At 42.6% G+C, this 16,144-nt stretch overlaps 1 protein-coding gene across 27 annotated transcripts in view; it reads left to right on the top strand.

Moving 5' to 3' along the window:
- The first annotated feature begins 263 nt into the window (after positions 1-263).
- The window catches only part of tcf7l2 (transcription factor 7 like 2), a 153,397-nt gene continuing 137,516 nt past the window's right edge, over positions 264-16,144 (top strand). For 15 of the 27 annotated variants that reach the window (XM_068002192.1, XM_068002191.1, XM_068002189.1 and 12 more), the window contains exons 1-3: positions 265-744; positions 955-1,024; positions 1,229-1,353. In XM_068002192.1, the coding sequence (XP_067858293.1) occupies positions 556-744; positions 955-1,024; positions 1,229-1,353 (384 nt within the window). In that variant the 5' untranslated portion in view covers positions 265-555. Of the gene's footprint in view, positions 745-954; positions 1,025-1,228; positions 1,354-16,144 lie in introns of all 27 variants that reach the window. The other 12 variants (XM_068002200.1, XM_068002197.1, XM_068002196.1 and 9 more) reach the window with 2 other exon arrangements.

Below are 16,144 nucleotides of genomic sequence, written 5' to 3'. Positions count from 1 at the left end.
CTGGAGCAAAAGTTAGAAGATCAAAACAAAACAGACGAGCAAAATTTTTTTTAAAAAAAAATTGAGGAAATCAAGTTCAAGGGCTTTTGATTACCACTAAAAGCCTCAGCCAGCCCCACTCCCTCTTGCTCTCTCTCTCTGTTCCCTTTTAATTTATTTATGCAGACGTCATGTAAGTCCCTCCTCATTACTCAGTACGTATTCCCCTCTTGTGCATCTCATTAGTTTGCAAGCGGGACAGTCTGTGGAGCTTTTCCTGTCAATCAAAGTGTCAATCAAACAGCGGCGAGCCTTTGAAGTGGAGCAGCCGCCGCCGAGTCTCCAACAACTTCACTCCGAGCAGGAGAGCCAGCTCCTCGGCGTGCTTTCACTAACAATTACCGCTCCTGCAATTTATTTACTTACTCACAGATAGCGAGGGGGGCAAGAAGAAGAAGAAACAAAATACTTGCGACGGATGAAACCCCCCCTACCACCCTCCTTTTTTTTCTCCGAGCGAGTTGCATCAAGTCGATCACTTTATATATAAAAAAAAAGGGCAAAAAAAAATTAGAGATGCCGCAGCTAAACAGCGGTGGCGGCGACGATCTCGGGGCCAATGATGAAATGATCTCTTTTAAAGATGAAGGGGAGCAGGAAGAAAAGATCTCCGAAAACGCTTCTGCAGAAAGGGATTTAGCAGACGTCAAGTCTTCATTAGTAAACGAGTCAGAGACCAACCAAAACAGTTCATCAGACTCCGAGGTAAGGAGCAATCTCTTGTTTATTTTTTTGGATTGCATTGCAACAAAAAAAAAATCTCCACCTCAAGATACTCGTGTGTCTTTTTTTTTTGGGAAAAAAAATAATAATATTGCAACCTGATGATCGCTGCTGCTAAATAATCCAAACTCTTGTGACTTTTGTTTTTTTTTCTCTCTCTCTCTCCTTTCCATCCACCATGTTAACTTTCAGGCGGAAAGGCGGCCGCCGCCTCGGCATTCAGAAAGTTTTCGGGACAAATCCAGGGAGAGTTTAGAAGAAGGTGAGTTGGCCGGAAAAGAAAAGTTTTTTCCCCCTCCACCCCTCCTCCCTCTCTCTCCCCTCCACTTCTTTCTCTCAAGTGCGATCATTTGAGTCGGCAGGGTTTATAGCGGTTTTGCAAAGTATGTGCAGAAAAGTTTGATCCCTAACTTTTTTTTTTCTTTTTCTCTCTCTCTCTTATTCCCCGCCATGTTTCTTGATCTAGCGGCAAAGAGGCAAGATGGAGGGTTGTTCAAGGGCCCACCATACCCTGGTTATCCATTTATTATGATTCCTGACCTGGCAAGTCCTTACCTTCCCAATGGATCTTTATCTCCCAGTGCGAGGACGGTAGGTTGCATTTTAAATTCTCATTTTAAAGTGCGTGCGTTTAAAGTTTCCCAGCGCCTGGTTTTTTTTTATATATATATATAAAAGCACTAAAACTTTACTTGCATGAGCACAGTGTTTGGTATTTTTCGTTTTTCCTTCGCCACATTCCCGTCTGATTAAGAAAAGACAACCGATTTTTAAAATAAAAAGAATTAAGACATTGACATCTTCCCGAAACGCTGGCAACTTTATTCCTGTGCCATGGGCTGGTGTGTGTGTGTGTTGACAGAGCCTGTCCTTGTTGGGTAGTTGCGGTTGGGACAAGTGGACATGCAGGAACTTTTTTTAAAATTTAGGTAGTTTTGGGGCAAAAACCCTAATTCAACAAGTGGATGTCATTCGATTTTCTGTTGTCAGCTGCGACTTGAGGGGCGTTTGTTTCAAGTTTATTTTGCTTTTAGTAGCCGTGTGAAGTCGAATTTATTTTGCTGCCTTTTTTTTTTAAATGCGTCTCCCCGACAGAAAAAAAAACCCTTGTCTTTTTTTTTTGAAAGCTGATTTGAGCAAAAAGAAGGCGTGCTTAAAAAGGGGGCAGCTTTTATTGACAACCTTTACAGTAACTTGTGGAAAGCGACTTCATTGAAATCTGGATGTGTTTTTTTATATATATATACACATGATTCGGTGCAGGTTGCACCAGTTTGCTCTTTTGTTTTCATGGCATTCCGATTAAGTCAGTTAGACCTTTTTGTAAAACCTTAACTGCGTTGGAAATGTAGAAATTTACAGGTCATCATGCAATACAATGGGGATCTCAGCGGGACATTACTATTGCGATTGGGGGTGATTTGCTCGACTCGATAAGCATTCTGTTGCTTCCCAGTTACCTCCACGATTCCTTGAACTGTCAGCTCCCGTCAGGCTTGAAATAGCTGTAGAGTCACGTGAAATAAACTAGGGGAAAACTTTGATACTTTTTGACAAGAGGCACAAAGACTAAAACTGCCCTACACCAGGATTGCATCCGATCATGCAGATTACAAACCCGAATTGCATTATTAAAAGTTTTTTCCCCAAAATCTGGCGTTTTAAATTGAATCCACGTGCTGGATTCAAGAAAAGGTCGGGGGGTGGGGGTGATATTTATATATAAGGATTCTAGAAGTGTATTCATGTGAATGTCCGGTTATATTGGTTGCAGTGGCGAAATCCGTAGTCATTCTGTTTGGACACACAATTATATAGATCTAAGTGGAAGTTTGCACACATTATATAGACCTAATTGGAAGCTTTCAAAATTATGTTAATAAAACCACTGCGTATTTTGATTTTGTGTAAAATTTGTCGAATTTACTGCAGCTAGAGAATAATTGATTATTTACCCCAATTTTTTTGTTTGTAATTTTATAAGGCTAAATAGTAATTAACACTTTTTAAGATTAGATTTTTTTTCTATAACTAAATGGATAGAGATTTTGAAGATGTCAACAGAACTGAAGAGAAGTGGTGATGGTCATTCAAGTTCATTTAAAATATGTAGGATAGATTTTTAAATAAAATTGTGCATCATTTATTTACGTCCAGCTTTGTTTGATTTAACAACCACTTTTTGAAGTTCAGCCCTCAGTTGAAAAGATTTAAGGGGATTATAGCATATGTATTTCAGTACAGAAAATCATGGAAAAATTCAAATAAAAATGTACGGTGTTTGGTCTATTTTAGAAAGGCTTGGTGTTCTAAAGTCTTTTTTTACAAAATGTATTTATTTAGAAATGTATACATTTAGGTGCGTGGATAATTTATAGTCAGCTGTTCCACTATTCACGTACACTGTAGTTTAATGCATTAGCCCACATGCTGAACCACCATTGAGACTTTGTAAATCGGAGCGTAGACTTGATGCCATTTGTTAGACCAACATATACTATAGCGCATTAGGTACAGAAGCTCTATAGACCTTTGTCTAAAATTTCCACATGTACTTAAATTGTAGGCATTTATGTATGCTGTATCTTTTGAATAATGTATTAGATTGTACTGCTCTACTACAGACCAGTAAGTAGTAACATAATGAAATGTACTGTCGGTACATTATGTTGGGGAACTAGATGGGAAATTTATGATTATTTATGTTAATTACTACTGTAATTTTAGCGTAGCTGTAACATTTTTAATGCTAGTTTTCAGCCGAGATTACGTGTATTGCCAGCATGGGGCAGTGGCCCAAAAGAAAATACAAAAGCAAATAGAACCTGAATGAAACTATGCAGGCTCCACCATAGGGGGATAGATGATATCCATTCCTGAAAATTGTATAGCAATGCTTCCATGTGGTACATATCTTTTTCTTAGTACAATGCAAAACTATTTATCATTACACAGTTCATTATGTTTTAAATAGGAGCAATAAAATGTTTATCATGTTGAATGGAACAGGTGTTCGTGGCTTTTTGTGTTCGGAGATTTGTGCATTATGTCCAAAATATTTATGACTAGCAGTTAAAGTACAGTTCAAATAATCTTAAGAACTCTCCATTTACAGGGGTCCCAGTCAGCAACTCCTTCTGAGTCCTTTTCATTACTAAATATTTGATCTGTCTCTTCATTCAAACACTTGTGACACAACAATACCTGTAATTGATAGACATTTTTGGTGACTTTTTAAAAAAAAGACATTGGCCTTAATGGGATCCCTGACTTTGTAGATGACTTTACATTTAATGGCTATTTCATTTTAATTTTTAAATTTTCTTCTGGAGGAAGAGATATGATTTGGTTAAAGCACTTTTTTCATAATGATTTTAACATGTTTACCAAGGATATTGCAATACAATCTTATTGTTATGGTAATTGGAAATAACTGGTCTGAGTTTGTTCCGTACCTTCAGAACTACACCATAGGCAAGTTGAACTGAAAATGGAAGCATATTGGTCAAGTGCAGAATTTTTTTCCTCCTGTGCTTTTGAAATTAAATTGTTGTGGAAGTGTTCTACAAGTGACGCTTCCAATTTTTTTTTATTGGGGAAACTGCATCTTGACAGGAAAACACAGGTTAAGGGTTTGTATGCATGTATATGTCGCACTTTGTCATTGCCAGTCATGATTTCAAGAGTCAAGTAATTCTGTACTTTTACAGCTTTCAAAATAGAACCTATAATTATGAACTCTTCCAATTTTTAAAATGTTCTGGGTAATTCCTGTCTGCAAGGTTGTATGTGTAGTATTCTTTGATCATTATGATGTAAGACATTGTACTGTTCATGTTGTGTACATTTCCCAGCCCTGTATTTCGCCATTTTCAAATACATATATCTAGATTAAGTTTATGTAAGTCAAAAGAAATGGATTGATGTGGTTTTAAAAAATTGAATTTAAAGTCTATAAAACTGGCTAAGAAATGTTTAGAATGATGTGCTTGGGAGTGACAGCTGCAGAGATTTGTGAGAACATAAGTTTCTGTACCATGACTAAAGTTGGAGGAGCTTTTCCAGCTGTCCTGTAAAAGTTTTCTGCAGTGGCTGGTTCAGCTTTTGAGACCTACATTTAATTCTCATGTACAGCGATTGTATGGCAGGAGCTTCAAATCCGTGAGATTGCTGGAGAAATACTGTTTGTTTTCTGCTTAAACCTGAACTAGTGTGCTAGACGTTCCCTCTGCCTGATTCCACAGCTACTGTGCAGCCAAACTTACACCTTGACAAGCCATCAGAAAGGAATATGCCTCCAAACCCTTGGCTAGCAATCGGAAGAGTCATAAATCTGCAGTGATTATTTACGGCTTGGGTCACTTATGAATGCTGAAATATTTGATGCCACACTGGCCTTGTACCCCATGATTCAAGGAGATGTTGGGTGCTGAAGAAAATTGGGGGATTAGAAATGTGTTGAGATTAGCCAGTTTTCATTATTTCCTTGCAGTGTTGTTTATTTGTAGTTGGCTTTTTTCAATGTACAGGGTTAACCCTCTGAACACATCAAGAATTGTAATCTGGATTAAGTGTGTTTACATAGGGTTTTAATTGTATGTGGCAAAGAGTTGGTTAATGCCTTGCTCCCAGGTGTGTGTGAGATTCTTCTATCCAGTACTGTGGCTGCACATGTTAATTGTCCCTAATTGCCATCTCCAGGGGTTTATGGTGCTGAATGGGCTCTTCAACACCACATCAGACCCTTTCTATATGTCTGATGTGTTGGTATATAAGCAGTTTTAGCAAATGTCTTGGTATTTTGCTTTTGGATTGTGAAGGCATTAGCAGGGCAGGGTACATTTACAAAGTCTAATTAGTCTACTGATTGTTCATGGCCTGCCAGACCAGAAGGAGTAATTTGCACAAAAAGTGGAGTCCAACTAAACCAGCACGATTTAAAAAAAAAACCCAATAAATTACTTGCATATTTGTGCACTGATTCAAATGGAATTGAGACCGCTCCCATCTCAACATGTGGTAAATTTAAGTCAATGAAATGCAGATGTAGATTATGGTGAGGTTTCTCAGCAGCGATCAACAAATGGAAAACTATTCATGCTGTAAATATTTACAAACTGAATTTGAACACCAGGAGTTGTTGCTGTGCCTAATGATTAACTGCGAACCGAGGTTGGGGGGGGGGGATTCTATACTGTTTGTCGCTATTGTATTTTTAAAGGAGGAGCAATTCATTTTAAAAAAAATGCCCCTTTTTGTGAAGTCGAATTGCTGACATAATTCTCCTTAGTGTTTCTGTCCACAAGACTGGGTTTAACATCAAACTTTTTTGTAACTTTCTCGATGCAAGGGGAAAAGTCAAAACCAAAATCACACTGGATCAGCCAAGTAGAAATGGTTAGAATGTTGTTTAAATTTGGTAAGGGAAAAATGTATCATTAGCTCTCTGCTGAAGCACTTAGTATAGCTGAATGCACCATTTTGGGAGGGAAGGGAGGGTGGGGGTGATAGTTGGGATCAGCTTTTTTTTGTTTGTTTTTCTCTCTTTCCATTGATTTAAATAACATCGTGGGGAAGAACTGTTGGTGGTGGAGATGCTACTATTCAGACAGTCTGACTGAAATGGGCGGTATGATAGTGGGTGGTTCCAATGTTTGTTTGTTTGTGGGTGGGGAGTGGGTTGGAAGGAAACATTCACATTTTGTATGGAGAAAAGCTAACTCCTTTTGACTAGACTGTTAAGCCTTGAACTTGGTCAGAGGGACCAACTAAATCCAGTGTAGAAATTTGTACACACACATGACTTGGTGAACTTATATGCTGCAGTTTAATACGTGAGCTCTTGATTTCTGGTGGATAATTGGGAGCTACAGAGCAAAGTTGGGTGGTTCTTTGTCCTCTGCTCATTCCATCCCACCAGTATAGCAGGAACAGAGAGCCAGTTGCAGTTGGTTAGTTACAGAGAGTGGGAGTAAGTCTATGGTGGAATGATCTGTGATGTAGAGAGAAAAACAAAAATAACTTTTCTAAAAACTACATTTATGCTACACTGAAGAAAGGGTGTAAGTGAGTTGATGGCCAATTTGAATAAGTAGAAATTTTATTCTGTTAAGGGTAGCTATGCAAATATACTTGTACATGTATAGTATAATCTCCTTTATATAATTGAGCTTTCAAAAAGCTGTAGTGATGCTGTACAATGGGGTGATCTCGTTCTCCTCTCCCTTCAGTGTGCAGGTCCCTACATGACTAGGGTGCCCAAACTTCTATCTTTGTAGGCCACATAGATGTGTACCGTGGAGCCTGTTTTAATTTATGTTCCCAAGCACGATGATACTAGCAGATCTCGGTGATCTGATTTACAATTTATCCACTAATGAAACAACAGCACTAAAAAAACTCTTCAAATCTCCAGGCCCACAAAATTCAAACAGGATAGTCAAACAGATAAGTAATATAAGCACAAATAGGAATGAGTTGCCTGCATTTTGAGGGCTGGATCACTAGGGCTTGAGAGGGAGAGGGGTTCATGTAGTTCTAGATTGGACACCACCTCCATATGGTATGTACCTTTTCTGGAACTGTAAATGGGAAAGTGCTAACCTGTCTAATTCTGGCATCACTGTACTTTTCCTGCAGTTGTCCTGCAAGCAATAGCCTCCAATTTTTTCCCTTCTGCCCTCATGAAGGCGACAATCTCTTCGTTGGGGTAATGAAGAGATTGGGCACCTTCCTGTCTATTACTCTCTATGGTGGTTAGGCACGAGTCTTAACGGTGAGTACGGGTGAGCTATTCAACTAAAGATGAATTCACAGAAGAGCCCGATCCTGTCCGTGCCTGGAGACGTTGCTCACTTCTTGTTGGGGTTGCTATATAGTAATCGGGAATGGGCATCCTGGCCAATATTTCCTTTCCCTAAACCATAGACTCTGCAGCTAATGATAGTGCCCTTTTGGTCCCTTGGCTGAGATCAACTAACCCAGCACAGCCCATAGATCAAAATTAGGACCTTTTTTTTATGGCTCACAGCTGATTTGTTTTTAAGGTTTATTACAGTGTCATTTTTGTGTCTAATACATTTTACAATTATAATAATAAATCTGTACTTCCAATATTGAAAAATATTCAGGAATCCTGAATGAAAGGAATTACATCTTAAAGATATTCTGAGATACCCTTGGCACATATGTAGAACTTTAACTTATGATTTTGGTTTGTGACTCAGTTACTATTGTTAACATTTTTATATATGTCTTCGTTGCTCTGCTGTGGTGTTTCACATGGTAAGCCAGACAGGTCACTCCTACCTGTCTCTGACGTCTTTTCATGTTGTTAATTCTCTCTGTCTCTCCTCTTCTAATTCTGTCTTACTGCTTTCTCTTTGTTGCTTTTTTCCTCTTAACGCCCCTTAATAAAGGGCGTAAGGATAAACCCAGCAACTACAGGCCAGTCAGTTTAAACTTGGTGGTGGGGAAGCTTTTAGAAACGATAATCCGGGACAAAATTAACAGTCACTTGGACAAGTGTGGATTAATTAAGGAAAGCTAGCACGGATTTGTTAAAGGCAAATTGTGTTTAACTAACTTGATTGAGTTTTTTGATGAGGTAACAGAGAGGGTTGATGAGGGCAACGCGATTGATGTATATATGGACTTCCAAAAGGCGTTTGATAAAGTGCCACATAATCAACTTGTCAGCAAAGTTGAAGCCCATGAAATAAAAGGGGCAGTGACAGGAAACAGAGAGCAGTGGTGAACGGTTGTTTCTCGGACTGGATGAAGGTATACAGTGGTGTTCCCCAGGGACCACTGCTTTTTTGATATATTATTGACTTGGACTTGGGTGTACAGGGCACAATTTCAAAATTTGCAGATGACACAAAACTTGGAAGTGTAGTGAATGGTGAGGAGGATAGTGATAGACTTCAAGAGGACATAGACAGGCTGTTGGAATGGGCGGACATGTGGCAGATGAAATTTAACGCAGAGAAGTGCGAAGTGATACATTTCGGTAGGAAGAACAGGGAGAGGCAATATAAACTAGAGGGCACAAATCTAAAAGGGGTAAAGGAACAGAGAGATCTGGGGATATATGTGCACAAATCGTTCAAGGTGGCAGGGCAGGTTGAGAAAGCGGTTTAAAAAAGCATACGGGATCCTAGGTTTTATAAATAGAGGCATAGAGTACAAAAGCAAGGAGGTTATGATGAACCTTTATAAAACACTGATTTGGCCACAACTGGAGTATTGTGTCCAATTCTGGATATTGCACTTTAGGAAGGATGTGAAGGCCTTGGAGAGGGTGCAGAAGAGATTTACTAGAATGGTTCCAGGGATGAGGGACTTTAGTTACGTGGATTGACTGGAGAAGCTGAGGTTGCTGTCCTGTGAGCAGAGAAGGTTGAGAGGAGATTTGATAGAGGTGTTCAAACTCATGAGGGGTTCTAGACAGAGTAGATAGAAAGAAACTGTTTCCATTGGTGGAAGGGTCGCGAACCAGAGGACACAGATTTAAGGTGATTGGCAAAAGAACCAAAGGTGACATGAGGAAAAACTTTTTTATGCAGCGAGTGGTTATGATCTGGAATGCACTGCCTGAAAGGGTGATGGAGGCAGATTCAGTTGTGGCTTTCAAAAGGAAATTGGATTAGTACTTGAAGGCAAAAAATTTGCAGGGCTGTGGGCATAAGGCAGGGGAGTGAGACTAGCTGGATTGCTCTTGCAGAGAGCCGGCACGGGCTTGACTGGCTGAATGGCCTCCTTCTGTGCTGTTACCGTTCTATAACTCCTATTGTTTGGTGGTGGTAATCAGTTGGCTTCAAAATTCAACTAATATTCTTTTTCTGAAAAATGCATTCTCCTTCCTCTCTGCCCCTCAGCTTAATATACTTTTTAAAGTTTATAGAATACAAAACAAAAACTGTAACTAGCGTGTAATCATTTTTTTTCTCTCTTTTCAATACAGCCTCTTTTTAAAAAAAAAACTCTTAAGCAAAGCTTTTGAAATTTGACCTAGTTTTTCAAAATTATTTGAGGAAAAGCTACTGTGGAGTAAAGAAAAACGGCCTTTCATAAAAACCGACTGCCCAGTGCTGTTGCATCCTGGGAAATTTTTTGCACTGACTATCCTTAGACCACACAGTCCAAACTCAGTTTAGTTGCAGCTCTGGGCAAAATTATCAAGTTCAAATCCAGGCTTTTGGGAGACACTGGGGCATTCAAGTAAAATTGTAATGAAGGCATTAAGAGACAATTCAATGAATACATTTGTTGTGACATTTGTAATATTTTGAATTTCTATATTTTGGTTAAATCCCTATTTTGGGAGGAAAATGGCAGTGAAAACATTTTCAGAAAGTATTTTGTGTGATTTGTAGGAAACTGGTGTGCCAGATTGTGACAAACTATAAATTAGCAAGTATTGTGTCATATCTTTAATGTGGAAACTTATAATGAGTTGTCAATGAAACACGTGCCCAAACTACCAAATGTAATATATAATGGTTAGATTTTTAACAATTGTTTTTTTCCTGAGGAGCTGACTTTTGCTGTGAAACAGTTCCAGAGGTGCTGGCAGTCTTATTGTTCTTCACCCAAATAGCTGTTCTTTTATGTGCAAGCTAATATAATGTGTTAGGAAGCTATTTTTTCATGGAGGGTATCCTGTCCTCACATGACATGCAAACTTTCTAATAATAGGATAGTAATTTGAAGCAGGAATCCTGTCTTGACTATTTTTCTTTTCGCAACCCAGTGGCGCAGAAATCATCAATGCATCCCAATGGTTGCTCAACTTGAGATCAGCAAATTCAGCACCAACTGGGAATCAAACCTGGGATTTTCTGGTCTAAATGTCTTAGCAATGCAATGACGCAATCACTCCATTTTTTGATGCATTAAACTTGACTTTTGAGTTGGTCATCAACAACTTACAATGCTATACCGCTCCTCAGATTGTTTTGGAAAGCAGAGGAAAGAGTAGACAATGGGCAGGAAGGAAAAATAAGCAGAAACATAAAGTTGTGAGGTGAAAACATGGTCAGAGAGAAGGGATTATTAAATGGCTTTTGAAAGCAGAGAGGGACATGGCAGGGTAAGGGATTTAGGGAGAGTGTTCCAGAGGGCAGGGTAACAATGGCTGAAAGAGAGGCTATCTATGGTCGAGAAAGAGGAACAGGGAACGAGGAGTAAAATGGTGCCACTGTATGGCATGCCTAAGGGGACATACAACTAACAGAAATTGCTGAGGTAAGTTAAGGCAAGACCATGGAGGGACTTGAAAGTAATGTGAGGATCTTAAAATCAGTGGTCATTTGAAGACATTGACTTGGATGCACAAAGACCACTGGTTCAGATTTGGGGCCATTGAAAGGAGTCATGTAACTTTAACAAAAGTACAAAATAAAATATGCTTGTAACTCATGAATTGTGGCAATTAATGTTTTAGATAAATTTGACAGTGACCTGGGCTTAATACAACAGTGGCCTACTGAGCTTAAAGTGCCAGAAATTTGCAATAAAATAACCAGATAAACAAATTACTACGGCTGTAAAAATACAGGGGGCTAAATTGGGCCGTGTAGCTCCACGCGGAGACCTAAGCCTCAGAAAATGGAGTCCGAAATGCGCGTGCACACTTTCAGCGTGACGTGCGCAGGCCGCCATCTTGGTAAAGGTGGTTGCACAGGTGCACCTAATGAACACCGGCAGCATGCAAAGTAGGGAGATTATGACGTTAATCAGTGTGCAACGCTGATTTGAAACAGTCGGCGGCATTTTCAAACTCCCCACTCCAGCCATCGCACTGTCCTACCTCTCACAGGAGTTAAAGGGCATGAAGGGCGTCCCTCTTCCCCCGCCCCCCCCAACCAGCGCTATTTAAAGGGAGCATGCAGGAGTTACAGGTTAGTTGCTGGATTAGTTATTCTGGTTGCTGGTACAATTGTGGGTGTTTGTGGAAATTTCCATATTCTTGGAGAAAGTTGCTATATTATTTAGAAAGTGGTCTGGCTGATCGTGCAGTACTGTTAGTGGCATTTAAAATAGTGGGCTGAACAAAGTTGTTGCCAGACATGGGTGGCCTGCTACGGCTTCCTCTGGGAATTGAACATGACTGGGAGCATGCAGAGAGGCTGCGCAGAGCAGGAGATGGTGGAGGAAGAGGTGGCGCAGGGCACTCAGCAGGAGGCCATATCTAATGAGGGCCTTCAGGGACCAATTCTCTTACCTCAACTTCAGCGACGACCAGTGCATTCGACGGCTGCGGTTCCCGAAAGCGGTCGTGACTTGAGATTTGTCAACTACTGCAGCCTCAGAGCAGGGCAAGAACAGCATTGCCTTTGGCTGTCAGGGTAACCATGGCGCTTAATTTTTATGGCTCTGGCTCCTTTCAGGCTGCTGCTGGCGATATAAGCAACATCTCGCAGTTTGCAGTGCACTGCTGTTTAAGACAGGTCACAGAGGCTCTGTTCGCACTCAAACAGATTCATCACGTTCCCTCTTGACAGAGACAAACAGCATGAGCGAGCAGGAGGGTTGGCTCGCTTTGCAGGCTTCCCCATGGTGCAGGGTGCCATTGACTGCACGCTTATTGCCATGCGTGCTCCACATCTCAACTCGGCCATATTCATGAACAGAAAGGAATTCCACTCCCTCAATGTGCAGCTGTTGTGCGACCACACACAGTGCATCATGCAGGTGAATGCCTGCTATCCTGGCAGCAGTCGTGATTCCTTCATCTTGTGGCAGTCCTCTGTTCCACCTATATTTCAACCAGCACGGAAAGTCAAAGGCTGGCTACTGGGTGACAAGGGTTATCCCCTCATGAAATGGCTCATGACTCCAGTCCGGAACACACGCACACATGCCCAGCACGCCATAGGTGTCCTCAAGCAACACTTCTGCTGCCTGCACTGGTCTGGAGGAGCCCTGCAGTACTCAGCTGAGTGGGTATCAAGATTTGTTGTATGCTGCACAACCTTGCCGTTATGAGGTAACAGCCCTTGCCACCGCCTATCTAGGAGGAAGTGCAGCAGGAAGTGGAGGAAGGGCAGGGAGGCTACAAGGTAGACAGCCCCTGTTTGCCAGGGCTCTGCGTGATCAAATTATTAATGAGCGATACTAGTAACCTCAATGACACCTCCCCATTCACCAACAGTCCCACATTCCTTACGTTTTCTCTCCCGCATGACCATCAAATCGTCCTCCTTGTGATTACACGTTGCTTCCTCCCATAGCTCATCACAGAAATAAAAACCACCACCAAATGCAAATTGAAATTCAAATCCAAATTTATAAATTAACACAAGAAATGATTGAAACAACATGAGACTATTCACCCTTGTGCATTCCCTTGGTGCCTGTCATTCATGTGCCTTTTCCTTTCCTAATACTCCTACGAGGTGCATCCCCGGTGGCTGGAGCATAGGTGGTGGAAGGCTGCTGACCTTCAATTGAGGAGTGTGCAGATGGCCTTGGAGGACGACCTTGAGCAGCTCTGGGCTGGGAGGGCCCGGCTTCAGACTGCACCATCTCGTCCTGGGCCGGAGCAGTTTGGCCTGGCTGGATGACCAGCAACAGCAAAGGCACTGGGGGGAGTGGCAGGGGTGGGAGCAGGAATGCTGTTGTTCTGAGAGAGGACCGCAGTTTTGACTTCCATGGGGCCACTGCCGCTCTTCTGGGGCGGCGCCTCAGCACTCCTGGTGATCTGCTGGAGAACAGATTGCTGGACTGCTGTGACGCCCTGGAAGCCCTGTTCGACGGTGGAACCCAGAGCCACAAAAAAAAGCAGCAGTCTGAGCTTCCAAAGCAGCAATCAGACCTTGCTGTAATGGAAGCTGTGACATCGGTCATCAGATGCTGCATCATGGTTGGTTTCACAGGTGTGCTGATGGAGGTGACCACCCCTTCCGTGTGGGAAAGGATGGGCTCCAAGCTCTGCGCAAAGCCCTGGGCCAAGTTGGAGCTGGACTTCTCCGTGCCCCATGACATTGCGCGCAGGCTTTCCAGTGCACCAAGCGTTTGGTTGTGTACGCCCATCAGCCTTCTTCTGTAGCCTGGCCCATCAAAGTCATCATCCGATGACTCTGCAGCAGAACTAGTATGCGGCCTCGCCCTCCGGCAAACTGGCACCTATGTTATCCGGTCCCTCCCGCCCCGGCTCCTGTGCACTTGTGCCCAGTGTCTCACCATGTGCTGATCCCTCCTCTCACCTAGCCTCTAAACTACGCAGTGTCATTCTCTGAGCTAATGGCTGCGAGTTTAAGATCGAGTGATGGTGTGTCTGCATAATCACTCTCATCTTCCTTTGCCTCCTCTAACGGTGCCGGTTCCATTTCTTGGGTAGCTGCAATGACAAAGGGATACGGGTTGAGTTCTGGTGAGGGGAGAGGAGAAAGTAAGATGCGCATGCTCATACCATCTGCAGCACTTGAGTCAGAAAAGATTGTGGGATGAGGGAGAAGCTGGGAGTGAGAAAGAGGATTAGGTATGCAGACCCTCATCATCGATACCTCCAGCACTGCCAGTGGCCACAGCTGCAGCGACGGCCTGCCCAACGATTGACCGCACTGTCTCCTCCATGGGGGTGAGGACATGTAGGCATGCCTGTCCTCCCCCAGGGCTTTCCTGCTGCCTGTTGTTATGCGCCACCTTCTTCTCCTGCAAGAAAGAGCAAAATGTGTCAGTGAGTGTCCTGCAAGATGTTTGGTTGATGTGGCTGTCATGGTTGAATAGCTACCAGTGTGTGATCTGTGAGTTATGGGTGTGCAGCTTGCAAGAGTGGTAATGGGTGAGATGCAGCACCTGATTTGAAGAGTTGTGTACTGATGGAAAGAATTTGTTGGGGGGTGGGGGAGGTGTAATGCGTGGTGCAGTGGTTGAGGCTAGTGGTGCAGTTGGTAGGATAGGCCACTTGACAATTGAAATCACTCACCTTGACCACTTGTGTCATATCATTGAGCTACTTCTTGCACTGCATCCATGTGCGTGATGCCATGCTCCTGGCATTCACCTCGTATGACTTCCTCCCACTGCCTCTTCAGCTTGTGTCAGGGGGGTCTCCTGTAGATAAAGGATGCCCCTCCATGCATCCACCTCTTGCACCAAGGCCTCTAATGTGTCGTCCGAGAACCTTGGTGCGCGCTCTGTCGCAAGTCCAGCCATTCTGCAGCACAGAGTTAGTTGCCACCCAATTCCAGGCCTCCCTGCAGCCACAGTGCACCCACCCCTTTAAGAGGTGTGGGCTGCCTTTAAATAGTGCTCGCCACTCTGAATATCAGGGCCCCCCCGCTGGGGTGTGCAGCCAATCAACAGCGCAGGCAGCACTGGCTGCACGCAGCAATCGCTGAAATCACCAGGCAGCACGAATATAACGTGCTGCCTGCATCTCCAGGACCGGGCGTGGGTTAATCGTGTACCGTGATCCCAATTCCTGTTTTCAGGGGTTAACCAATTTAACCCCACACAGTGTTTTTCATTTACTGCTGTTCCAGTGATTACTACAGTGGAGAAATGTGTAGGTTTTTGTTTTAAATGGAGAGTAATGAAATGTTCAGACAAAGAAAATGCATGGAATTTTCAAATTAAACCCCAGTGCAAACTGTTGAATAGACACCTGGATTGCTGCTGAGGCTAAAAGAGGCCTGTCTGGGGAAGGAGGTGGGGCGGTGGTTCTGTGACAGTATCCAATTCCTTGCGGGGGGGAGGGGTCAGCCTCCACAGAGATTGCCCAGGGCTGCGCTGGTTTTCTGGGAAGAAAAGCCTGGACAAGTTTCCATTAAAATTTCAATTGGGCCACTGGGAAATGAATAAAATAAGCAGAAAGGGATAAACCTGTTAATGTTGCACTCTGAGGGTAAAAACAGCTTCCAGTGAGAGCATTCTCCGGGCAGGAATTTCAGGCTGGCAAAAGCTGTGCGGGAAACAAAAGGTGTTTGAGTAGCACTTGTAATTGCTGTTAATGTTAGAATAATTAGGCAGTCACTGGGAGGACTGTTCTATCAGAAGAAAAAGGATGAGAGATTCGAATTCATGTTTGTCAAAGGTTTGGATGGGGGGGGCCGGTGGTTGGGGTTGGGGGTCTGTATTATAATCTTGAGCTGGCCATGTGTGTGGTTCTTGTCTGTCTTTTCCTAATTTCAGCCCTATCTTGTTCTGTGCACTTATTCAGTACAAATGGATTCAGAAAGGCTGGATGTTTTTGTAACTCCAATCCTTAAGAAAACAGTTAAGGATTCAATTACTATACAGGAATTTGAAGGGGAAAATAGGTTCATTTAGAGGCCTTGTTCGAACTGTGGCAGTCACAGCTAACGTTAATTGTCTGCAGTGACTTCCTTCCATTGTAATAATAAATACTCAGGAATTTTTCATACAATACGTA

The sequence above is a fragment of the Heptranchias perlo genome, chromosome 21 (genome assembly GCF_035084215.1).
Source record: "Heptranchias perlo isolate sHepPer1 chromosome 21, sHepPer1.hap1, whole genome shotgun sequence".
Lineage (NCBI taxonomy): Eukaryota > Metazoa > Chordata > Chondrichthyes > Hexanchiformes > Hexanchidae > Heptranchias > Heptranchias perlo.
The sequence above is the reverse complement of the archived record's forward strand: the minus strand, read 5'-3'. Positions and strand labels throughout refer to the sequence as shown.